General features: G+C 48.6%; 1 protein-coding gene across 3 annotated transcripts in view; it reads right to left on the bottom strand.

Annotated features, from left to right (window-relative positions):
* Nucleotides 1-26,715, bottom strand: part of GUK1 (guanylate kinase 1) — a 43,746-nt gene that overhangs the window by 7,493 nt on the left and 9,538 nt on the right. The window contains exons 2-9 of one of the 3 annotated variants that reach the window (XM_019508045.1): nt 26,078-26,235; nt 25,633-25,790; nt 14,612-14,725; nt 11,364-11,405; nt 8,993-9,089; nt 4,497-4,635; nt 3,029-3,113; nt 61-146 (exon numbers count right to left, since the gene is read on the bottom strand). In XM_019508045.1, coding sequence (XP_019363590.1) covers nt 61-146; nt 3,029-3,113; nt 4,497-4,635; nt 8,993-9,089; nt 11,364-11,405; nt 14,612-14,725; nt 25,633-25,663 — 594 coding nt within the window. In that variant the 5' untranslated portion in view covers nt 25,664-25,790; nt 26,078-26,235. Of the gene's footprint in view, nt 1-60; nt 147-3,028; nt 3,114-4,496; nt 4,636-8,992; nt 9,090-11,363; nt 11,406-14,611; nt 14,726-19,192; nt 19,291-25,632; nt 25,791-26,077; nt 26,236-26,715 lie in introns of those variants that run through there. The other 2 variants (XM_019508046.1, XM_019508044.1) reach the window with 2 other exon arrangements.

Raw genomic sequence — 26,715 nt, 5'->3', positions numbered from 1 at the left:
CCGCTGCTGCTGCTGGTGCAGCCGTGCCCCCCCAGCCGCCGTTCATGCCAGGTGACTTACCTCTGCAAGAATCTCCTTCAGTTTCAGGTAGGCTACTTCTAGGTTGTCATTAATAATGACCAAGTTGAAAAGGCCGGGCTCCTTACCTAGGGAGCCCAAACAGAGCACAGCAATTAGGACCTGTGGAAGGGATGGCAGCTCCTTAGACTTCTCTTTTGGGAATTTAAGGCTTGGGGACTTTCAGCATTTTCATTTAGTTTCGTAGTTTCTAGGGTCGGAAGGGACCTGAGCAGATCATCTAGTCCGACCCCCTGCCATGGCAGGAAGAGCACTGGGGTCAAATGACCCCAGTAAGGTGGTCATCCAACCTCCTCTTAAAAACCCCCAGGGTGGGAGCCTGCACCACCTCACTTGGAAGCTGGTTCCAGACCCTAGCCGCCCTGACCGTGAAGTAGCGCCTCCTGATGTCCAACTTAAACCTTCCCTCCGCCAGCTTGTGACCATTGTTCCTGGTCACTCCTTGCGGCGCTCGGGGGAACAGGGACTCCCCCAGCGCCTGCTGATCCCCCCTAACCAGTTTATAACAGGCCACAAGATCCCCCCTCAGCCTTCTCTTTTGAAGGCTGAACAGGTTCAGGTCCCGCAACCTTTCCTCATAGGACCTACCCTGCTGTCCCTTGATCATACGAGTGGCCCTCCTCTGGACCCTCTCGATGCTGTCCACATCCCTCTTAAAGTGCGGCGCCCAGAACTGGACGCAGTACTCCAGCTGCGGCCTGACCAGTGCCGCATAGAGGGGGAGGATCACCTCCTTGGACCTGCTCGAGATGCATCTGTGGATGCACGACAAGGTGCAGTTGGCCTTCCTAGCCGCCTCCCCACATTGCCGACTCATGTTCATCTTGGAGTCAATAATGACTCCCAGATCCTTTTCCACCTCCGTGCTGACAAGAGGGGAGTTCCCCAGCCTGTATGTATGGTGCCGATTGTTCCTCCCCAGGTGCATCACCTTACACTTGTCTGTGTTAAACCCCATCCTGTTCTCCTCCGCCCATCCTTGTAACCTATCTAGGTCCAACTGTAGCCTGTTGCTCCCCTCTATTGTGCCCACATCCCCCCACATCTTAGTGTCATCAGCAAACTTGAACAGGGTGCTTTGCACCCCCTCATCCAAATCACTGATGAAGATGTTGAACAGGGCGGGCCCAAGGACCGAGCCCTGTGGGACCCCACTTCCCACGTCCTTCCAGGTCGAGAAGGACCCATCCACTACCACCCTCTGGGTGCGACTCTCTAACCAGTTGGCGACCCATTGGACTGTATGGGTGTCTACGCCACAGTCCCCCAGCTTCCTAATGAGAATGGGGTGAGAGACAGTATCAAAAGCCTTCCTGAAGTCTAGGAAAACTATATCCACTGCCACCCCTGCATCCAATGATTTAGTGACCTGGTCGTAAAAGGCCACCAGGTTGGTCTGACAGGACCTGCCGCTGATGAACCCATGCTGGTTGCCCCTGAGCATGCAGTTCCCTGCTGGCCCCTCCTGGATGTGTGCCAGAATAATTTTCTCGAACAGCTTGCCCAGGATCGAGGTAAGGCTGACTGGCCTGTAGTTCTCCGGGTCCTCTTTCCTCCCCTTTTTGAAGATGGGAACCACGTTGGCCCTCTTCCAGTCCTCCGGCACCTCTCCAGAGCACCACGAGTGTTCATAAAGCCGTGCCAGGGGACTTGCAATGACCCCAGCCAGTTCCTTTAGGACTCTAGGGTGAAGATCATCCGGGCCGGCTGACTTAAAGACGTCCAGCCCCTCCAGAAGCTCCCTAACTAAATCCTCACTCACTCTAGGCCCAGGTGAGCCTCCCCCGGGGCCCGAAGGGGGCCCAGCAGGGAGGTGGCAGTTCTGGTCCTTACTGAGGAAGACAGAGGCAAAGAAGTTATTAAATATGTTGGCTTTGTCATCTGGCGTGACAACCAGATTCCCCGTCTTGTCCTGCAAGGGCCCCACATTTCCTGGGGCTTTCTTTCTACTCCCTATGTATTTAAAAAAGGACTTCTTGTTGTCCTTAATCCGGGAAGCCAGCCCCTGTTCCATCTCTGCCTTGGCCTTCCTAACCATCCCCCTACATCCCCGAGCAACTGCTGAATAGTCCTCCTTAGTGATGACCCCTCCTTTAGGTGATGCTCAGGGTGCTCTCTGCCAAGTCATTTACTGGGGGAGCATGAAACCTTCTACTTGGGTCAAGTCTAGTCCTAGGTGCACATCATGATAGGGCCTGTATATAACATAAGCTCATAGGCATTTAGTCAGAAGGCAGGGTAGATATGCAACTTTTATAGACTTACTAAAAAATGTATAGGCATATGCATATGTATATAATACGGAGCAAGAGAGTAAGAGCACATGAGCTTTCAGGAACCCAAGTTCTCTTCATCAGTTGCTGTGAAAGGACAGCATAGAGCAGGGCACAGGCATTTAGGCCAGAAGAGCATATTAGGACCATTTACTTTCCTCCTCATTAGCTGACCAAATCTCTTCCAGGAAGTTTGCATGTTCTGGTAGATCTAGTGCCTGGCACTCTGCTTATGCTCTCCACAAGAAAGCGAGTCTCCATGCAACATCCTAAAGCAACAGGAGTTTGAGCAAAACCCGAGGGAAAGAAAACACAGCACAGACTGTGTCAGAGTGGTGGAGGTAGAACAAGAGACAGGACAGGAGTCCAAGATCACAACACCCCCTGCAGCTGACCTTGTAACAGAGCCAGGACCAAAAGGTTAAATCCTTCATGTTTTGAAACAATGCCCAGAGGTGGAAAATAGTGCTAGAAAATCCCAGAGGCGTTGGAGGAGCAGGAAAGCTGTTAGTCTGTTTCTTATTACTAAAAGGCCCTCCTGGAAAACTCCACAGGATCCTCCCGGGCCCTGGGAACACACGGTCGGAACTGGGGCACATGGAGGATACTGCAGGCAATGCAAAGGCAGCAGGGGATGTGAGCTGGGGGACACGTCTCCATGAGGCTCTTGCACTTACTAAGTTCCAAGTCGACACGAGCCGCCTTCAGCCGCTTCTGCAGACTCTCCTCGGTCTCCGTCTGCCTCTCGCGCAGTCTCTTTTCCTAGACCCCAAAGATGACAAATGTCAGGGGGCATCTGAGAACCAGTTTAGCAAGCAGCCCATTCCCTTCCTTGTGCCCTGAAAGTCTATTCTGTCACCACCTATGTGGGGTCCCAGTCACTGGTTTCCAACCTGTGTCTACCAGGGTACAAGGAGGGCTCTACAGCTGGTCTAAAGATTGCATGGGGCCCTGATTAAAATAGTGATGTGGAGGGTGTGGGGTGGCCTGTGAGAAATGCTGAGTTGGCCCATTGGTTCCAAAAGCTTGGAAATCACTGGGAATGCCCTGTTCCCTCAGCGCAGGAGGGCTGGACGTGGCTGTGTCTGGAGCCCGGTGACAAGATGAAGTACAGCAATGTATGTGGTTGGGGAGTGTGTACGGACCTGGATCAATAAGCCTACACACACGGAACAGATGCATTATATCATCTTAACAACTGGTTTAGCAACTTGCTCCAGGCCCTGACGGAGAATCACTGCCCAGGCTGGGATTCAATGTCAGGGCTCCCAGCCTTGCACCCCTGGAGCTGTCTGCAGCAGCACAGAGGTGACTCTTCAGAGCTGGTGTTATGACAACAGCACACAGAGCAGCCTTTTCCCTTGCACAATGCACTTAAGGCAGCAAACAAAGAAGAGGGGTGGGTGGGGAGGAATGGGGGAGCCCACAGAGAGGCACTGGGTTGGGACTCAGGAGATCTGGGTCACTCCCTTACTCTGCTACAGACTGAGCGAGCCCAGATAAGTCACTTTCTGCTCCTTAATTCCCCCTGTGTAAAGTGGGGGTGGGGAGCAGAGGGAAGGGGAAGGAAGGAAGCGAAAACATTCCCACCCTCACAGAAATACTATAGGGATGATATCATGAACGATGAGCTCACAGAACAGAGATCAATGGGCCGTCTTACCATGCAATACCAGCCTCGCTAGGACTAATGATGATATGGATGCTGACATCAGTCCCCTCTAGGAACCATCATGACTTTGCAGACAGCTGCGAGTGCAAAGCTCTCCTGACCATGCAAAAAAAACCAGCCAGGCTGTCAGGAGCTCACAGCCCAGAGCCAACGCAACTCCAAGCACAAGGAGGTAGAGCCCAGGGGGGCAGAGACTTGCAGGAAGACACAGGGATAAGCAGCAGCAGGAGAAAGTGCGTGCAAAGGCAGAACCAGGGTACAAGGTGCAGGGATAAGAGGGGGAGACAGCAGGTCTGCACAGACTCCTTAAAGGCTCTGTAGCAAACCGTCAAAAGAGGGGTAAAACAATTCCCTATCCCTTTATTAAATCGATGCATCTATCAGGTCGTTTCCTACTGCACCTGGAGATACAACTGCGTCTTTCCTTGGAAACAGCGAAGTCCAGACATATGAAAGGAAGCCCCAAGACTCACCAAGACTTCCAGGGACGGAGGCTGGATGGAGATGTAGATGGGATTCAGATCCGTCTTCTTGATGTTCTTGACTCCCTGCATGTCAACGTCCAGCACGCAGATCTGGTTCTGGGCCTGCACAGCCTGTACGGCGGCTTTGCTGGGGAAGGGAGGGGAAGGAGCTGGTTACTGTGCAGGAAGAGCTGCGAGTCCACACGGCTCCAGCAGCAGGCCCTTGCCCCTCACGTGGATTGTACTGGACCGCACCACACCCCATACGGTCTTTTGCATGGACAGTTCCCTTGATGACCAGACTCTCACGTCCCTGTGGGAAGCTGGAGAGCAAATCAACATTGGAAACATGCCTCAGTTGTGTTAACAGCTCCATCTCTCTCCTCCTAGGGAACGGGGGTGATTCTAACCAGCTGGGGACCCCAAGATCCCACCTCCTTGGACCAAGGGAGTGAGGAGTGGCAGGACCTCCTTTCCTACCACCCATGGCCTACAGAACACACCGGGAAGCCTACATCAACCTGAGTGGAAAGCCATGGAAATGGCTCTTCATTCTCTCTTCATCCATGGAAATGGATAAAGCGAGGACGTTGCTTTCCATTGGGGCAAGCACTGAGCAGCCTGCTCAAGGTCTCTGGTACTGGGGATCAAATGCCACAGCTCCTGCAAGTCTGGAAAAACTATAAGGGCGGTGACACCGGCAAAAGCAGAGATGCCTGAAGGAAGAGCTTTTTGAAGGGAATGCAACTATCTTTGCTCCTACTGTCCCTGGAAAAGGAAGGATCTTCCACAGATTTGCTGGTTTGGGACAACACAGTTAAAATGCCCATTAAACCAGCCTCTCCTTGGACTGTCTTGGGCCCTTAGGCAGTCCTGGAGAATTGCCCCTGCTTCTCCCTATGTTTCTACAAGAGCAAAACCAGCATCTTAAAAGGACTCCCATTACTTGAATGCATAGAGGAGAACTGCCCAGAATAATAAAATGACCAGGTCTAAGCTCTTTGGGCTGGGGCTGTTTTTTTTGGTTCTGGATTTGTTCAGTGCCAGGCCTGATGGAGCACCGTGTCATGGCTGGGGATCTTCAGCAGTAATGCTGGAGAACCGGCTGAAGTTGAGTTCAAATTGCCTGAAGGCGGCAGCAGAGGATAAAAGAAGGAGCTGTTGTCAAGCCTCAAAACAATTACAAAGTTGTCTTATGATGCTCAGTCCCTTACCACCCTCACACTTCCCCAGGGGCACCAGATATCTCAGGGATGTGACAAACCATGTGCAGAGCAGAGGAAATGATGGCTGTCTGCTGGGTTATGTTCCCCTGTTCTCAAGGCCCTGCCTACCCTGGGCACTAGCGAGTGCACTCCCGTCCCTGGGCTACTGTTTTAGCAAATGCCATGGCATGAAGGCGAATGAATGGCCTGCCCATTCGCCCACCCTTCCCTTGTGCCCTCTCCACGCTGGCCCCTGCCCACAGCCCCCCCCAAGTCTGCTCAGCCACTGCTGCCTCCTCCCAAATTCTTCCTTCAAGCCCTACGAGAGCTAACAGATCCCCAGGGGACAGTGATGCCTGCCACTGACTGGACCATCCCTGTCCCAGACAGGCAGGTTTATGGAGGGCAGCAATCTCTCCTCCTTCCCCAGCGAGTCTTGTTCCCCAAGATGTGGTCTCCCTGGGACCCTAGGATGACTGCAGTAATAGCAAGTCCATCAGAGAAGGACCCCGATTCCTCAGAGGCAGGGCAAGCCATGAGCTCCATTGCTCCTGTCACTTCACTGGGAGCTGACCTCCCCTCCACAGTCCTGCCTATGGATGCAATTGCTGTGCCCTCCTTCCTTTCCCACGTGTCCTTTCTTTCTTTCAGCTCCTCTTTCCTGGAGCCTTATTCTATTTGTGGGCATTTCCCTTTATCCTGTTTACTTCCCTCACCCAGGTCTCCTCCATCCTCCTCTTTCAGCCCACAGCCACGACTCCTCTCCCTTCTGCCACCCAGATGGCCCATTCCCCATCTGCTCCCAGTCCCTTACCCCCCAGGCCTGCGTGGCATGTCCTCAAAACGTGGTGGGAGAAGAAAACACTAGGCAACAGAGAGCAGCTGACGAGTGCAGCATAACAGCAGCTCATAAGAAGACAGAGAGGGCTGTGTGCTCTTAGAAGAGGGTGTTGCTCATGGGTCAGGAGCGATTTAGGGTGCACGCATCTCACAGATGCAGAATTGTAAGTTATACTGAAAGCGGTACAAGGAAGCACTGCAGCATCTGGCTACAGAGGCCAGAAGAAGTTTTGCCTATGGAAGCCTGATACATGATGCAAAGAAAAGTCCTGGAAAGGAAGGGGGGTGGGGGGGTGGGCATCCAGGACTCAGGCTCAAGCCACAGGCACTGAGCACATGGGCATGGTGAGCACTGCTTGCTCAGATGGAGAGGAAGGACTTAGCTAAACTTGGGAGACATGGGTTCAATGCCCTGCTCTTTCACAGGCTGCCCACGTGGCCACAGGCAAAGCGTGTGGCCTCACTGCCCCCAGCTGTAAAGTGGGTCTAATTTCCTCCCAACTTGGGGTGTTGTAAGAACTGCATCCAAGAGGGTGAAGTGGCTCCCAACATCCAAGCAGAGCAATGCAAGAGGACAATCCATTCCAGTCCTTGTCCCTATGGCACAGAACTATTTTAAACAGCGGCAAGGAGAGGAAAGCCGGGCTGTGAAACAATTCCTGCTGCAGCACACGATGCGAGTCACGGCTTCCACAATCACTGCTGGGATTCCCACAGTAATCCCAGTCTAAAGCCTTCAAACCCCACCTTGTGATTATGACTGAGCACTGTTTAAACACTGCAACCCACCAGCTTGCCACTCTGCAGACTGAGCTCCTCACGGCTCTGAATCACACCTCTATTTTCTTACCCCAGATCCACAAATGCTGTTAGTAACCAGAGCCATGGCTCTATCCAGCATGGACCCACATTGTCCTGAATGCTAAACCTTTAACTGGCTTTTCCCTTCTCCTCCCAGTTACAAGCTCTAAAACCACAAAGCATCCTCAACTACCATTGATTTCAATGGGAGTGGAGAGTACAAAATCAGTCTCTACAGCTGCACACACATACAAAGCAAAAATATTGGTGGTCTGTCTCAAGACATCTTCAGAGGACAAGCACTCAGCATTATTTGGGGGGTGGGGGGAGGTCCCTTTAAGTGACCCACTCCTGCTGGGTGTCCAAGAGAGAGATGCATGCAAAATCATAAGTCTGAAAATATCTTGGTCCTAACGATGTCTGAGGATCAGCTGTTCTTCAGAATCACTTGACCCTTTCACAGATAGAATTACTCTTTCATTCAGGTTTTTGTATCTTTTCTGTCATGATAATATGGTGGAGAAAACATAAGGAACTTTAATGATACCAGCAATAAACTGAATTAAAAGATTGTCAGGTATTTGGTCCCCTGAAATCATGAATCACTTCAGGCATCCAGGTTGTAGCCGTATTGGTCTAGAGGCAAAAGGAATCAAAAAACTCGTGGCAGAGGTGATATCTTTTATTATTTTTTGCAAATATCTAATTGGTCTAATAAAAGATATCACCTCTGCCACGAGTTTTGAATCACTTCAGAAAATTTGGAATTTTTTTTTTTTATGGCTGTATATACGTGATGCCATAGCCGTGTTAGAATCAGAGACCTGAGGAAGAACGTCTTACATTCAAACGCGTCTACCTTTATCCCAACTACATCATTGGTCCAATATAATGTATCACCCTAAGAAATCCCCATTTTTTTCCTGTTGCATATTTTATTGTAAAAACCATCGTTTCAGCTTACTTTTAAAACCATTTTCAATTTTAATTCCAATGCATTCTACTATTGATAAGGTGTCCTATTCATTCCATTGTCACCATCAATGCCTTCAGACCTGACCATGATTACCATGAGAGTTTTTATTAAACAGCTTCTAATTAACAGTGTGTCTGCCTTTGTGGCTTATGAACAAACAGCTTGGAGGCCAAAGCGATGCTATTTTAGAATCTGCCTAGCTGAGGGTGGCAACCACATGGAGTTTAATGTGAAAACAGTAACTCTCCCAGACTAGAGCACAGAAGCTTGTTTCCACTTGCAACAGAAACCATATAGGTTTATGTCAGCTGGACTGATCACACTTGGGGGACAGGGTATCATAGGGTGGGATGGGGATTTCACGTCCCACTTTGTTTAATTCCAGTGTGGATACTATGAACCACAGGAGTTTCAGTCAGACTTTGGGCCTTGAACCGAATGTCAAGTGCTGCACAGGTCTCCTGAAGACCCTCTCCACTGGGGTAGATGTCACCACCTATGGCTAGTGACAGAATAAAATTAAGTGTACCACGCCGTCAAAATAAGAAGCTTCACCTAAGGAGAGCATCTACCTGGTTTGAAAAGAAGAGCATCATAAACACACAGCCCCAACACCATCTTCATGGAGAACACAAGAGTGAGTCAACCCCTGGACTACTGGAGATGGTGCAATTGTTACAGACCTTGTTCCGTACATATTTCCAGAGAACTCTGCGTGCTCGATAAATTCGCCAGCATTGACATCCTTCAGCATATCTTCTCTGGTCACAAAGTGGTAATCTGGATAAATGATATTGAAAAAACACATCAATTCACAGCTTTTCCTTGACTTGGAAACACGTTTAAGGCTCAGGGCCAAGTTTACTCAAGTGTTTAATACACACTGAAGCATCCACATGACTATCTGGGAACAGATTTGTAAAGTGAGGCAGTATTTAAAAATCAGACTAATTATGCAGTTGGGAAAGATGTTAAATCAACCACTAAAGGCCCTTCCCCGAGGGCTGGGAAAGAAGCAGGTTCCCGGTATTTGGTTGCAGCTATAGCTGCTTCTTTTCCAACGTTGAGAAAGGGGATTTTGCAGTTTTCTAACATCTCTCTCAACTACATAGAAACCAGGCACCTAAATCATCTTTGTGATCCTTTACATGGTAACTGAAGACCAATTTTCAGACTTGAGTACCTGGAAACCAAGCACCTAAAACCAGTCAAAAATATTGCCTCACCCCACAAATCTTGCTTCTCTTGTATTCCCTGGACCATCCTGGCTATCCCACCTCCATCATTCTGGACAACTAAGTGCTGATTTAGGTGCCTGGCTTCTGGGTACTCAAGTCTGAAAACTGGTCTTCAGTTACCATGTAAAGGATTACAAAAGCTGCCTCTTCTTCACATCATGGTATCTGTTAATACCCTTTGCATCTTTACACCGAGCCAGATAATACCCTTCTGCTGTTTACATTGACACTTCTGCTCTGGTTCTCCAATGACTACCTCGCTACAGTACCACGCTGGCAAAACGCTGATAGTAGCTCACTTTCAGACTAAACGCTTTGCTTTTGCTGGGGAAGCCACCCCTCACCTCTCCAACAAAACATACCCAAAAATCTCCACTTTGGGCTGAAACGTGCTGGCTCATTTTGAAGGAAAAAAACCCCCACACACTTCATGTTTGCATTTCTGAAATATCCAAGAATAAAAGGCACCAGCAAGTCATTTCATTTGCCTTTAGACCCTGGAATGACTAGCATTCAAGCCTCATTTGCTCTGGCAATTGAGATCAGTCTCATGGCTCCCTGCAAATCAGTAGCAAAGGAGTCATCTCAGATTTCATTGGGGCTTTATTTACTGCTATTAGTAGCACATTTCTTGGATTAAGGATGCAGTCCAGAGTTTAACAACCTGTGTGACTGAAGGCCAAGATTTTCAAAACTGGGCACATCAAGTTAAGCTCTTAAAACCATACAAGAGATTCCTAATGAGAGCAGCCTGGTTTTCAGATGTGCTGAACACACAGAAGCTCCCACTGCAGCTGCACAGGAGCTGCTGAACACTTGGCATGGTTGAAAATATAGGCTGCTGAAGTGTTTTGTTATAGACCAAGGAGCCAGACTTCAGGCACCTGCTTTTGAAAATCCTGGTCCCCACATCACGGGGGCAGCACCCGAGGAAGAAGTGTGGGAGTGCCTGCCTTCTCTTCTAAACCCACCACTCACTTTTTCCAGCATCTGGGATAAACCTGGACTCCGGTTCTACTGCACCTGCTCTATTCTTCCTCACATATTGCTGGGTAATGCTGCTATGTGCTATTGCAGCTGTACCGCGCCACAGCCCAGACAGCCTCACTCACTGAAGGATGAAGGGATCCTTGTGTATCGTATGCAGCTTCAGTATATCAGTCTTTTTGGGACTGTTCAGCATGAAAGGAGCAATGGAGAAGTGTGAAAGACTGTTCTGAAGCAGATGCTCCTCCTGCCTGCCAGCAGGCCAAAGAAAAAACACTCTGCCAACTCTAAGGAAACTCATTAGCCTGGCTTCCCAGCAATGGCACATTCAGTGGACTTCTTCTTTCAACTACAAAGATTGCTCAGAGATTTATCCATCCCTTGGCTTCAAACAGGTCTGTACTTCAGCTTCTACCAGCAGAACCTGCTGCCTATCTCCAGCTCTGCAAATTCCACCTCCGCTCCCACAGGAAATGCTGTCTGGACCAGGGATGTCACACATACAGCCCACAGGCCAGAGCTCCATCATCTGGATCCTGGTGCTGCCCCGGACTAACCCAGGGTGCAGTACACAGGATGTGCACTGCCTGCTGGGGCCGGGGCTGGGTCTCAGGCTGAGCTGACCACAGTCCTTGCTCTGCACGAACCACACTATCCACTGGGGCTAGTGTCCCAGACTGGCAGGTGCTGCATACACTGGATCAGGCATGTGCGGGGAGGCGGGGAAGAGGGGTTCGTGGGCTCATAGGAGTTTGACACCATTGGCCTACACCACTCAGAGCTGTGGCCCTGCCTCACCTGATGGCATGCACTACTGCAACATACTGACCTTTGCCATTCACTTCTCCTGGTCGCGGCTGCCGAGTGGTGTCTGCAAACAAAGACAGTCCTGTAATTTTGCAATTCACCCAACAGTGCAATAATGCCAAAAAAAGCAATAAAAAGTGATCCCCCCGGAAGCTTAATTCAATCAATCACTGGGCCATTTGATCCCCTATTGATCAAAACTTCTGGAACCATTGCGACTGGTGCACAACACAGTTTGCCTTGACAGTAGAATCCAGATCCTTCCTGGGGTTGTTCCCCATCCCCTGCTCTGAAGATGAGGGTTTATGAACTAGCCAGGAGCACACACAGGTGCAGGAGCAGTTGTGCAGGACTGCTGAGATGCTTGAGCTGTTTTCTGTGGCTTTTATTTCAAAGGGGACTTCTTCTCCTACCAGCTGTGTGGAGAACTGGCATCCTCTGAAGTAAAGCCTGCAGCCAACAGCTGAATGCCTCATCCGTAACTTTGCAGCCTGGCACTAAGCAAGCAGGTTGTGAGCCCCGCAGATACAAATGATCCAGGGTCTACTGGCCTTGTGCCATAACACTTGCCTAAAACAATGGGTAAATACATAAAGGAAGGAGGCCCTGTGGAGAAGGTAGTTCCCCAAGACTTGCAAGGTCTGGCTTGAATTTTCTGTTGCCGCAAAAACTCCCTATGTGGCCTAGACAAGTCACTCTAGGACTGTGCAGGTAACAGCACTGCTCTACCTCAGCACTATAGTCATTATAAGATCAGGAGGTGCCTGAATGCCCTGGTGACAGAGGCCACATATATTGCCTAAAACAAACTGTCCGAATGAAGTGGGTAACCAGATGGGAGTCCTCCTTTATGGGAGGAATTGTGATTTATGCTATTTGTCAATGTTTCTGCAAACCCCAAAGAAATCAGCATGCAATGCATCAGCTACTGCATTTTATACTGAGCAACATGAACTTGATCCAAGCAAGGCTGTGTTCATCCTTATACCTTTACAAAGCGCCGGTCACCGAGTTATAAGCACTATGTGTGGATTTGCAAAGAAAGGCAGGCAACCCAGGGGGCGAGGAGTAATGCCTGCTTCTGGGACAAGATAAGATTTGGGTTGGGGTGTTGGATGCACACACACATTAGATGTGTATGGACACAGATCTTTGAATGATCTCTGTCTCAGGCACTTTTGTAATGACCTTCAAAGTTACATTTGATAATTCATGGGGTGGGATCCTGGACCCCAGGAAGGCTGGAGTCTGGACTTCACCCACAGCCCCTCATGTACCAGCACAAATCAGACATTTCTCTTCCTTATCCATCTGGCAAGGAAGCCTGAAGATATCCCCCAGGGGCTCTATAAAATAAGCTCTCTGGAGAAGCTGGGCTTAAGTGCCAGAGCAATTGCTCTCAAAGCCCCAGTGATACTTCAAAGGGGCTACTCAAGGCAGTGGATACTGAAGTATGTTTTACAACTGAGTAAGAGAAATCCCAGCCCTGCCATCCCCTGGAAAATGCTAGAGTGGGTTACCTAGGCAAGAGAACTGGACCCCGCAGAGCATCATTACTGCTCACCAGACCTTTTAAAAATTACAAGTGCAGAACATGGCACTGACAATCTGCAAAAGTGACTTTTTTTAAATATCTTTTTAAAGAAAACTGTTTGTGATCCAAGAGCACTCATTTCAACTGGGTTAGTGTATATTCTAGGCTGCTAAGAGATAAACCTTTAATCTAGATATAAGACACTTTGCAACTCCCTCTCTGCAGTGAGCATGCAGGCAGGGAAGATCATCTGGATCGCCCTTGCTTTGCACCCAGGACACAGCCAAGGCAGAGCTTTGCCTGGAATTTCTTTCCCAATGAACGTCTGCAGAGGCCCTTCTGGGGTATTTCCAAGGCCCTCTCATACCTGACTACCCCTCTCCTGTCACACCTCTCAGCATGCATTTGATTACTTGCTCCCTCTCCGTTTCCCACCAATTCCTCCTCCTAGGTTTTTAGATAAACTGTCTCAGTGCCACAAAGCTCAATTTTGGGGTTAATTTTTGAGACTTGCGCAAATCTCCTGTGTGCTGTCTGCAGAGGCAGTTTATCAATCAAATCCCTGAACGTGGCCATAGGGAGAGCAAGGGTCTCATGTTAGCACATCCCCCTTAATACACTGCAGTCACTCTGGGGCAAAGCTTGTGCCTCTCCATACATCCATAAAGCATCTAATACGTTGCGGATGCAGCAAACATCTTGTCACAAGACCATGCTGTACATGCGCAGGGTTTTTTTTACAATTTAAATGATTTTAATGTGTTGTGAACTAAACTACATCTGCATGTAATTTAGTTTGCAACGTAGCTATTTGTAATGTTGTGGCTTTTGATAGCTGCCCCCCCCTTCCCCCCGGAGAGGCAGGCTGAAGGCAGAAACAGTGAGAAACCCCGATCCTTTTTCTTTTTTTTTTTTTTTTTTGCAGAGCCTGCCCATGTCTCCCACGGTCAGGGGACGAGCTGCCGGTGGGCGCTGGACCTTCCTTCCACAGTGGTGGTGCCCCTGGGAGGCTAGCTAGCAGCCCAACCAGGCAGCCCTGGGGGACAATGCTGCCACGGAGGGAAAGACCGGGGCCCCCCTCAGCTCAGGGGCCGCTCAGCTCGCTGGCAGCCTGCCCTCCAGCCGTGGGAGGCAAGCTCCATGCAGGGGGGTGGGGGGAGTGTGGAAGGATCAGGCCCCTCACCATAACCGTGATGGAAGCCCCTAAACTGAAATGGTGGGTTTTTAATCGTCACAGTTAAAAAACAACCATTTCAATTTAGGGGACTAAACCCTTGCCACGTGTACAATCAGCCATGTAAAACAAGGTTCATAGGATGATAGGAAAGTAGGGCTGGAGGGGACCTTACAAGGTCATCAAGTTCAGCCCCCTGCTCAAGGCAGCATCATTCCTGGCTAGACCACCCTATCCACGTGTCTGTGTAACCTGGTCTTGAAAACTTTAAAGGATGCCCATTCCACTTCTCTAGACAGCCTATTCCAATGCCTGACCATGCTCCTAGTCAGAAAGTTCTTCCTAATCTCCAACCTTAGTTAAATTCACACAAGTTAAGATACTTCCATTAGCCCAAGCCACGAGAGGTAACAGCCAGCATTTAATGTAATTTAGACCTGACTCAATGCCAGACTCCCTCTGAAGTCCCAGCTGTGCATACATAATTACTACTGAAAGGGACCCTTGTGTTTTATTTTCGAATTTTCAGGAAGGAAAGTTCCAGTTGTGCATGGATACTTACGGGAGACACTGAAACCAAAGATGTTTTCATAGTCTTTAAGCAGCTTCTTTAGCAAGGTGCTCTTTCCTGCTCCTGACGGGCCGCTCAGCACGACGGGCCTTGGTCCCTGCATGGCTGGGGAGGGAGGAAGGCAAGCAGGTGCCTTGGTTAAAACACACAAAATCAGGGGAAAACCATAGCAAAGTTCCAGCAGGTGCCTCCTCCTCTGCCTTTGAGAATAAACTTTAGCAGCCAAAGGTCAGATTCAATGTTCAATGCCGTGGCCTCAGAGAGGAGCAGAACAGAAGCTAGTCAGGGAACAGCGATCAAGTCAGACGAGCATATGCTAATTCCCATGCTGTGCAACTGAAACCACTAGTTAGGTGCTGGTGGTGCAAAGGGATGGACCGACAGCCCTGAAAGTGATGCCCTTTCTCCTTGGAGTAGATACAAGATGAACAGAAGCAGTGCAGCAAGGCTGCCTTCCTGCAATATGCTCCTGTCCCCTTGGTCCTTACCTGGAAGGGTCTTGGATAGGGGTAGGGAGCTCGGTCACCATGGCCCAGGCAGCCATGGTTTCTCTGCCAAGACAGCTGACAAGCTACTGCCACATGCAGGGCAGGTCTCTGTGAAGTGGATGCTTGTCCCCAAGGAAGTGAAATCCAACTCACTTCCTGGACCCAAAAGGAGCAGTGAATGGAAGCGAGTTCCTGTTAAGCATGGACATACAAAAAACTAGAACTCTTGGTTCCAAAATGATACCTTTTATTAGACCAACTGGAAAATGGCAAGAAAACTGTCCTTTTCTGCAAGCTTTCGGGATCAAAGTCCTTTCAGCAGGCTCTGGGAAAAGTGTAGATGGTACAAGATGGTAAAAAGTCCTCATAGGTAGGAAATAAACTTCATTTTTGCACAGAGGGAGTTGAAGATGGAAGGCTGTCCCTCTGGGTCCATGAGACTGTCTTTGTGAGCTGTGCTGAGTAGCTCCCTATTGAGCAGGGAGGAATTCAAATTGGCATCTGCATAGCTCAACATCCATCAGGAATGGATCAAGCCATTCAGTCCCTGGAATGGATGCATCTAATAGGAGAAAGAATAAAACCTCACTGAATATTATAAGGGAGGAAGAGCCTTTAGATTTGTAGCTTGGAAATATGTTCTTTTATTCTGAGCTATGGACTCGAACCATATGTTCTAGTGCAGAGGTGGGCAGCATACTGCAAGTGGCACGGACAGCCTCTGTGTGTGGTAAACGGCACATTACGGATGGGACAAGCAGCCCAGTGGCAGATAGAGCAAGAAGCAGAAAGCAGAGCAGCAGACTGGGCAGGGAAAGGGGACCAGGGTGGCACTTGGGGAGGATGTGGGCTTAATTTGTGCACCCCTGCCAAAAGGTTGCCTTCCACTGTCTATGCCAGCCTTCTCTTTTACGCATCTATGAAGTACTGCACACACCTATTAAATGAAGGCGACCTAAAACCCCCCACTAAATTGCATTTCAAGGTCTACAGGAAGTGGAGTTTCTAAAAACCTGTTTCACTTATATTTAGCTGCATCACTAACGTGGACTTGCATCAACACATCCTGATCCAAGTGATGCACAAATAAGGATTGTTGGTGCAACATACTTGGGAGGCAAGAAATCCAATTCTGGGTCATAAAAGCTCAGTTCACAAAGGGAGAGGTAGAAGGGCTACTACTGACCCAGACACCGTTACTGAATTTAACAGCAACAAGGTGAAGCACCTGTTCAGAGAGAAATACCTTGGGAAGTGAGAAAAGGCAGTAAAAAGTTGGAGCTGGTTGACATAGGCTAGACATCAGGAGGCGCTACTTCATGGTCAGGGCGGCTAGGATCTGGAACCAACTTCCAAGAGAAGTGGTGCTGGCTCCTACCCTGGGGGTCTTTAAGAGGAGGTTAGAGGAACACCTTGCCAGGGTCGTTTGACCCCAGTACTCTTTCCTGCCATGGCAGGGGGGCAGACTCGATGATCTGTTCAGGTCCCTTCCGACCCTACAAACCACGAAACATCTATCCAAACACCTTGCCCAAAATAAAGCCATTCCCCATCCCAATCATACAAGGAGTAGAGCAGTAAGAGAAGCCCCTCACACACAACTGGACATAGACCTTTAACTCTAGGGCTCCAAATCCAGCTTTTTAAACTTTACCAAAAGCGTGCAGAAAAGCACATTAATGTGCTACCACCCTCTGGGTCATGTTACGAGGACACAGCAGACACAAGTACCACCCTTGGCAGAGAGGGTGGATCTTGGTCTCTCACTAGTGGACGGTCTACAGCAGAGGACCCTACACACTAGAGGCATTATACTTAAGGCCACAGCATAGCAGAAACAGGAGAACAGTGGTTCTCAACCTTTTCTGACTCGAGGGCCCCTCAGAAAATGCCGGCACTTAGGTTTCACTCATTTTCTGACCATGAAGAAACAATACAGCAGTTCTTCTGTTGCAACCTCAGAAAGCCCATGGCAGGTCAGAATGCTTTTGATGCTACGCATTCCTATTTAAAACCTCTGGGTTTACCTTGTGGATCATGCAAAAGTGTTTGCACACCTACCCAAACTAATCTTGTGCAGAAAAGGATTTGGCAGCACCCTGGTTGAGCATCACAGCACTAGAAGTTTGCACATGGGAGGTCCCAGGTTCAAACTCCAATGAAGTCTGTCCTTTAAAGGAACATCCCACCATCTCCCAATGTCCAACAGGCGTTCTGGTCGCTGAGTACATCACCTCCTGCCTTGGCATGTGCAGACAAGACTCACTGAGGATACTGAAAACTAGAAGCTAGGCTTCTTCCAGCATTTGACCCAACTTGCTCTGTGACTTTGAGCCAAACAACCCACCATTTGAGGGGGGGAAATCAAAGAAAGAGGACTATTTACCTTCACACTTCCCTTGGGTAGGAGGAGAGTTACTACTAACCAACTTGCCTGTAATGTGGAAATTTGTGTACTGACACCTCAAAGGCACAACCCTACTGAACCAACTGATTCGGTGGGTCTCTCCTCAAATGGAAGAAGACGGAGAGCACAATTTAAGCCTGCACAGATTTTCCTGAGAAAATACATTTTTGCAAGCAGAAAAGCTCCCGGTGCCCCATTTCCTGCCCCATTCGTTTTGGAAGGGCTCAGAAGTCAAGCACTAGAAAACCCTTAAGCTTTTTAATGGGGATCTCAGCAATCTCACCTTGACCCTGCAAATCGCTTTTAAAATAGCCTCGTATCCAAGGCAGATGCTTGCAGGATTAGCTCCTGCCATATTCCCGCTGCAGGCGTATAACTCACTTCCGACTCTGCTCAGGTCGACAAGAGCAGGCTGGAGGCTGGCATATTCCCCAGTCTCATCTGCAGAGCACCACAGCCTGCCCGGGCACTTATGTTTCACACTCCAATTTCAAAACCAACAAGAGTCCTCTGCATATCTCATGAGGAGGCTGCTGGGTGTTACCAGATATTTTCTCCCACAAGCACTGAAGGAGAAGCAAACTTGGAAATACAAATGAAGTCTTATTTATTCAGGAAGGACTTCAATTTTTTTGGGGTGGGGTGGGGACAAGGAACACCCCAACTGCAATTCAGGTGGGGATTGGATTATTTTATGCTCATAATGGAGTCACAACAACTGGAAGATAAAGAGTCTTATTAAGTTGTCTAATCTATTCCCCGAGGGACAGAGGGGAATTGATCCCGATACAATGAATGCTGTCACATCTCGTTTCCCAAGTTTCTTTTGGGAGTGGTACCCATGGCTTAATCAGCCTGTAGGATAGTGGTCCAGGGAGTCAGGCTGTGATGTCCCCAACTCTTTAGCCACATGCAAGTATTAGAAGTCCTGCTAATTACTGAAGAGGAGAGAATATATCCTTCCCCCACCAGCCGACGGAGCGTAAAAGGGCTGGGGCAGAGAAAGAGCCCTGAGTTCTTGTGAAAAATCACTCACCATCTGTTTTCTCAAGTCTCCACTTTTCCTCATCCATAAAGCAGGGACCCTAAATGATGAGTCTTAATTAATGCTCATGAAATGCTACGGGAAAGAACAAGGCGGCATTAATGGGGGAATATTATTTCCTTCCAGGACAGTACTGGGTATAGAAGGGGGCTCTCCCCAGCACTATGTGATTTTTCTTCCATTACACCCAGTATCACCTTTGACGCACATGGTCTTCTTGCCCTTTCTGTGCCTACCAGCCTTTAAAAGTAACACACCAAGTGTGATGGCCAAATGCTGGTGCAGACCTTTGTCCGTCAGCTCAGCGTTAACAACTCACTCTTCCTGGGGCACCTCTGTCCTTACTCCCTCGCACAACCCGAGACGAACTCTCCGTCTCCCATTTGACGTACCAACTGGGAGTGCTCAGAAGATTCCTGCTTTCCCCTTTCATTCTTCCTTTCTCCTCTCCTGCATTTATGTCTCTCTCTCCAATTTTCCTATTTATTAAGAGAGAGGAACTGAAAGCAATCAATATATGTGACAGTAACTTCACTCTGCTCAAGAGATCCAGGAAAGAGCAGCGGAAACACCCCTTGCTTAACAGCCCCGGTGAATTAGCAACGCTCCCCTCTTATCACCGCGAGCCTTACCTCTACCTTTTATGTCTTCCGGTCAAAGGATAAAATCCAGCTCTTGGGAACAGCAGCCAACAGATCAGACAAGTGAGCAGGCAGAAAGCCGGCTGCATCTGCAAGTATCGTAAGCCTTAATTACAGATTCGCCATTTTAAGACAGCCAATGAGCACCTTCTGCTGATCTTTAATCTTCTCCTTTGGTTTTTTCTGATCTCCCTACTCTTCTTATTACTAAACCTTCAGGCATGCAGGAGTCGCACCCTGGTTACTGGCAGCATATGCTTTCCACTTCAAAGCATATCTGGGCTTTAAGACATGCAAATGATCAACTCCAATGACCACCTATATGCAAACCTACCCTGCTTTCTGCCTGAACATCACAGACAGCGTAGCAATGCTTTTTATTACAACAGGGAAATGGTTTGCTATTTCATAGAGAATCACAGAGAAGTGGGGTTGGAAGGGACCTCCAGATATCACCTAGTCCAACCCCCTGCCAGAGGCAGGATCATCCTTATCCAAACTATCCCGTACAAATCCATCATCTAACCTCTTAGTAAAACTACCGTCAACCCTAACGCAACACAAGACATAACACCCTACCTTGCTGCAGGTAAAGTGGGGGAAATCACAGAAGCCAACATCCTGCTTCTATAGAAGACTGTTAATAAATGCTCAAGAGATCCCAGGTAAAGGGCCATGCGCCTGCTACAGAGGAAGGCAAGGGCTCCCCACAGCCCAATCTGACCAGGAGGTAAAATCCTTCCTGACCCCAAATATGATGATCAGCCTGACCCTGAGTGGAAAGGCCAAGGCCAAGACCCTCTAGCCAGGATCCTCCAACTTTAAGTCCCAGCAGAAGCACTGACACAGCCCAGTCAAAATCCCCAGTCTGCATCACCACACCTAGATCATCCTCAACCAGTGGCTGTCCAACCCTTCTCAAGCAACTTGTGACGGAAAGTCCACAACTTCCTTAGGCATCTATCTATTCCACTGCCTTCCTGCGCCAACGGTGAAGAAGTGTTTCCTGCTATCCAGTCCAAACCTACTTCCCTGCAACCTCAAGCCACTGGATATTTAATTCACCAGGGTGGGGTACAGCAGTGCAATGGACCTGCTGGGTCATCAAGTCCAGTCCCTGTGATCACAAGCGACCATGTAGCATAAGTCCTTCCATAAACCGACTGAGCTGCATCTTAAAAGCTTTTTTGTCCTCCCTGCTCTGATCTGCTGCTTTGCTCTTTGTTCCAGCACCTGGCCACTTTAATGCTGAGAGACTCCCTTTTGGTCTCCAGCCTGAATTAACGAGTGGTCTATTTATACCTATTTGTTCTTGTGCTGCCACTGTCCTTCAGCTTACACAGCTCTGTCCCTCCCTTGACATTTACTGCCCTAAGCTACTTTGGGACAGGGATCATATCTTTTTTTCAGCCTTTGCTTTCCTAGACTGACCAAGTCAAGCTCCTTGAGTCTCCTCTAAAAAAGTTAGCCCCTTCCTTCCCTTAGATGCCCTTTTCTGCACCCATTCAAATTCATATTTTGAGTTCAAAGGTGACCAGGATTGCATGCAGTATTTCACCAGGCTCTTGTCCAAGGTACCCATAGAAATACAACCTAGGACATGTCTTTTCCACAACCACACCACACTGGTAGGTTCATAGTCTTCCTGTGATTGATTAGGAGGCCTCAGTCATTTCCCATCAAGAAGCTCCAAGGTTAAAGAAAGTATCTTTTAATTCATCCTGAATACCTGACCTTGCCTTCTTTACTATTGAGTGCCAGCCCTTATCTGCAAAGTCATCCAGTTCTTCCTATATGAGAAACCAAACCTTTTTCATATGGATAAAAGCTGTGAACCTTTTCTTAATTGCAGCACAGTCTGACTGCTTGTACTGGACTCATTAATGAAAATATTAAAACAAGATTGATGACAGGTCCTTCAAGAACTCCCCTAGAAACCTCCCTCCTGCCTGATGCTTCCCCTCCTGGCACATCCCTTAGCTGGTTCCTTACTCACCTTAATACTTTTTTTTTTTCCTATGCAGTATCTTCTCCAGCTTCACTCTTTAATTCCCCAAGTACCACCATATCAAATGCTTTACTGATTGCAGACAGAGGACATGGTCTAAATTTCTTTTGTCTAATAAATCAGGTTTTCCCCCTAAAATAAATTCAAGTTAGTTGGGTATGATCCACCTTTGGTGATCTCATACTACATTTTATCCTATTTTCCACTGACCAACAGGATATTGATTATTTTTCTCAACACAATGTGTTCCAAACCCTTCCAAATTTCCAAGATCAGATCAACAGGCCTGCAAACACGCAGATCACTTAATTCTCCTTCAATATACCTCCTTCTTTTGCTTTGAGATTTGTTCATGGCCAAAGTAGAAGCATTTCCTATCCCATGCCCTCATCCCCATTATCCATCCTGTGCCACTACATTCAACATCATCATCATCTCTACTGAAAACCAAGGCAAACTATTCATTTCAGTTTGGGGGTTACAATAACGGTGTTTGAATCAGAAAATGCACCCCCAATAATGAAACAAACTCCAGCATTGTAAGCATTTGGGAACAGGAAAAAAAAATTCTTTAGAGTTGATGAGATTTTTTTTTTCTCCTAGAAAAAATAATGATGAAAAAGCCCTTGTTTCAGGGACCCCAAGCTGTTCTGTCCATTTGAGGGTCAGGCTGTGTATTTCAATGTCACACAAAGGTATCACACACACAGTGACAACAGATTGAGAGAGGACCTGCTCAGGAACTGTCTGACTTAAAAAAATATATATTGAAAAAAATAAACTGATTGTTTTATTTCAGGGATGTCAAACTTATCTGGGCCCATAGGCCAAATGGGGGTCACTGGGCTGGTCTGCAGGATGCATCAGGACAGACCCCCTATGCAGTACGTAGGCTGGATCTAGCACTCCAATCCAGGGGGTCGGGCGGGGTGTAGACCGCACATGGTACCCACTGGATTGGCAGTGGAGTTGCGTACAGCATTGGGTCCAGCCATCGCACGTGTGGCGCTCCACCAGATCTGCCCTGTGTGCTGGCTCCAGCATAGCCCAATTCAGACCAGTCCTGGAACCAGTGTGCTGAGCCAGTCCAGCATGGGTGTCATATGCAGTACATGCCCCAGACTGAGCCCCTGCACTGTATGCAGCACGTGGCACCAGGTCCAACTCAATGCATGTAGCTAGGGCTGGTGCATACCCCATGCAGTGTGCGGGGTTGGTGCAGAGTCCTATGGACTGAATCATATGGCTCCACAGGCTGAATCCAGCCTGAAAGCCATATATTTGACACCCTGATTTATTCTAAACCAACACTTTACAGAGGAACATGTACCACTTTCACCAAGGGAACAGCTGGTCAACAAAAATCAGTGGGTGGGGGGAGAAAGACCCCACCCACACTAAAATAGTCAATAGTTTACTAGGGAGAGATGTGTGGGACCAGCATCTGCAGGAGACGAGTGTTAGCCCCTTTTGTAGGCCAGTCAATGAATGCAGGAAGAGACTGTGTGAATGGCCCAAGACGACCTGGGGAAATGCAAGAGGACACCCAGAAGTCTCGAGTCCCCAGCCGCTTTGCAGATCGCTGAAAGAACACACCTTCCCAATGGCCACAGTCACGCTGTGTTTTCCAAACTTCACCCCTCTCTTCAGGTGCTGGAACAGCAACAGGGTCAGGCCCACTTCCCTACTCATGTTGTGAGGCCGTTGTGAAGGATCCTCAGCTGCCCTAGAGGTCACAGTAGGACTGGTTCATGACCAGCACAACCAAAACTCAGTGGTATCCAGCTTCAAAAGGGAACAATAACCTTGGTCAGATCAGAGAGTCTCTCCTGCCCCATTTTCTTGCTGCAGGCCAATGTAGACTCTAAAGAGACACTGAGCCCATGGGAGGGGATGAGGTGACATGACTTACAGATGGCAAAGAGCAATTCCCTCCATGAAATTACGCAGCGAAAGCACTCAGCATGAGTGGCTGCTAGTAAATGCTTGTTACATCACCCAGTTGGCAATGGTTGCTGCTGTGTCTTCGTTGGCCAAAATAAGGTTTTTACAGTACTATTTCAGGACCTGTTTATGAAAGATGGCCTGACACCAAGTCTGGTGCTGTAAAAACACAGGCTTTGTTTCATCTCCCACTCAGCCGAGAAACGGAACAGCATGAAGGTGGCAGCCCAAGACTCAAGGGGAGGATGAATCTAAAGCAGGGGAAATCCAAGATCTGTGAGACAGTTGCAAGCATCCTTAGTTTGATATTAGTGGTATAGTGGGCTTCTCAGATCCTGCATCTTCTTAACAGCCATCCACATCCCCATCAACCTGACCTCTACCACACAGGTTCCCGTGGTTCTTCAGATTTAAAGCTGGTTGACGTATATTAATTCGTGCCTAGGGGTGTGGGTAGAATTGCTCCCAACCATATACGCTCAGCGTTTCTGCCCAGGCTCCTTTTAACAAGTTGAAAGCCAAGCCTGCTTACTTGTAGCCAACCCTTAAGACTCATCTACACCTTGCTTAGCTCAGCCACTCCTGCTTCACCAGTTACCCCGAGCTCAGGTCCTCTCTCCTTGTACCTGCGGTTAAGGAAAGACAAGTCGCAACTAAAAAGCAAAAGAAGAAATAATTTCACACTTGGGAAGTCTGCAGCATCAAGCATTTGGGTCTCTCCCTCCTGAAACAAGCCAATCCCCTAGAAAATGTACTGCTGCTAACATATACAACTAGCTCCGCAAGCTCAGACTCGTGAAATGGCCGGCTTTATTCTGCAATGAGACCTACGGCATCACCTTGCTACAAAGTGCCATCTCTCCTGGGCAGTTTATACTGCATTTCTGCCAGGGCTTTTATGCCCATGTAAGCTGGATGACCCAGCTTGGCTGGGATCAAAAGTTATTCTGGCTGGGAGATTACTTTATGAGGAGAGACGGACCCATCCTGCTCCCATGTCAAAAGCCACAATGCTTTACACTTGAAGGCTGCACGGTGCCTAGCCCAGGGCAGCTTTGAACAGTCACAGCTTCCAATCTGAGTTCTCACAAGGGGGATTAGACCACCCTAATTACTGTGAATCTGGCATCACTACTTGGCAGGCACTTGCATGCATGCATGCATGCACACACTCCCCCACCTCTGACTCCTCACCAAACACATGATTTGACTTTTCTATGAACAATACTGGCCCCAAAATGAAGAATGTTATTTTGAAGGGTCTCCCCCAGGCTTTTTGCCAGCTTAATACATTTAACACAAGAACAAAAAGGGCCTCAAAGGAGCCTGCTGGGATTGGAACATCTTGTTCCATGGAGGCCAGTTGGGTCAAGTCCCGATGCACATTGGACTGAGTCCTTCTCCGCAGCTGGAACTTTTGAAGATGCATATCTGCTGCACAAATATTTTACACATTAAGCAGCAGCATAAATGTGTGCGCACCTCCTACACAGCCAATGAACATTCCCTGGGCATCCAAGCTAGCTTCTATTGCTAGGGAATCCTAATGTCTCATTGATTTCAATGGGAAGGTGACAGCACAGGTAGCAAGCCAGAAAACAGGCACAGAAAGAGTTAAATGCAATAAGAATACGCTAAGATGAAAGAGTTACATGCAATAAGCCCTGATTAGCCAGATGGCTTAGAGATGATAAAACTACTTGAGAGGAAGGACAGGAAAGGTTCCCTGGATCAGACATCTTTAACCTCCTTTCCTGTTATTAAGATGTTCTCTATAAATGCTTCGCTCCAAGCCTATGAAGCCTTCAGATAACCAGTGGGCCAAACTTCAACCTCTGGCTGAGGAAAGACAGCAAAAGATAGCTCCATGTTGCAGGAGGCAGGCTCTCTGCAGGTCTGGCCTTACATGGGGTTATAGCGTTAAGACACGGTGGCTCCTCTTCAGGCAGGAGGAGCAAAACTGACCATTTCTGACCTCAGCTGGGTCAGACCCTGGTCTGGTCTCAACAGAAGTCTTCCCAAGATACGTCCAGGGATTAATAGATCTTAATACACTCCTACCGACACCTTCGCGCCTCCTATTTTGCCGTCTTCCACTGTTAACTGGGATGCGATTGTAATGGTTTTTGGCTGCTACACCTCAATCAAGTGGAGAGACGAGCCACTGCCTCATGTCCCGCAAGTGCTTGGAACAGCAGCTTTCAAGAGACATTCAGCGTGGGAGGGCAGTTCTACGATTCACAAAATAATGGGCTTCGAGTCTGTCACGGGTTCTCTCAACCTGGCCGTGTCTGCATGTGATCCAGGAGACACTGCACCAGCTCCTAGTTCCTGGACCTCTACAATGTTTTATCCGTGCCAAAGACCTCCAGTCATTTGACCTTTCCCAGTGCCTAACACACAAGATCCTGGATCAGTCCAATTGCTGCATCTTCCACCTACACAACTTGGCTGTGCTGGGATCACTCTGACCACTTACCTGCCAGAGCTGCTTTCTTGTTCCCTTGCATCTGCTGCTCTGTCCGCCTGGCAACGTAGAGAATTCACCTCGGATGAGATCAGGCTTTTGGTAAGTTTTTGGCTCCCAGAGCACTGCCCAGTACAAGAGCAGGGCTGTGCAGCGCCTTGCAGAGCTCTCTGCAAAGGGGAAGAGTGTCAAAAGTGCTATCTCCTTCCAACCACCAGCATGGCCAAAAGGGGATATGAATGGGGCAGACCCACACAGCTGTCCTGTGACTGGTGCTAGTCTGGCCTAACATAGGATCATAGGACAGCAGGGCTGGAAGGGACATCTGGGGGTCCTCTGGTCCAGACCCCGGCTCGAGGCTTCCCCAAATAAACCAGGCCGTATTAGTCCTCATGTCACCTATTTAAAACTACACCAAGCCCACTGCACAACTATGAGACACCAAAAGTGCCCTAACCTGCCACAGATGAAGCAGAGGGATGAGGGCTCTCAGTGTCCCACTGCTACAAGGGTTGCTACAAAGCATTCAAGAGATCCTTCTTGCTGAGTATTTTCTGGCAGGTGGCTGGAAAAGTTGGGTAGATAGAAGATGCAGCGGTCAGACTGATCTGGGATCTGCAGCATGTTAAGCATGGGAAAAGGAAGAGGGTCATGTTCCCTGCTGCACAGAAAGCCATGCACTTATTCCCTGTATATACACACAACAGAGAAGAGCAGACCAGCAAGCTAGTGGCAACGGAGACCAGTCCCAGCTCCTCCACTCCCAGGTGACACCATGTTTAAGTCAGTGCTGTCACAGCTATACCAAGCAGGTGTGGAGAGAAGTGTCGAAGGGCAGCGAAGTGCTTAGGACTTTACAAGCGTCCATAGGACAGCTTACTCCTTTAGCAATATAGGAAGGGCAACCTGGCTCTAAGCTACAAGCTTGCAGTGTGTTTTAACAACAAGCTGTTTCTCTGCACCTTCATCCACATGCTCCTAATGCTTGGAAAAGAAGCCAGCTGGCAACACGCCAAAAGGAAGTTAAGACTTCTGCTATACATCTGCATGGAAAGTATACAATAAGGAAAGGGCTCATCAAAACCGGGCTGAAAA

Source organism: Gavialis gangeticus, unplaced genomic scaffold (genome assembly GCF_001723915.1).
Source record: "Gavialis gangeticus isolate Ggan-Ray unplaced genomic scaffold, GavGan_comp1, whole genome shotgun sequence".
Taxonomy (NCBI): domain Eukaryota; kingdom Metazoa; phylum Chordata; order Crocodylia; family Gavialidae; genus Gavialis; species Gavialis gangeticus.
This window is presented reverse-complemented; position numbering and strand designations above follow the sequence as displayed.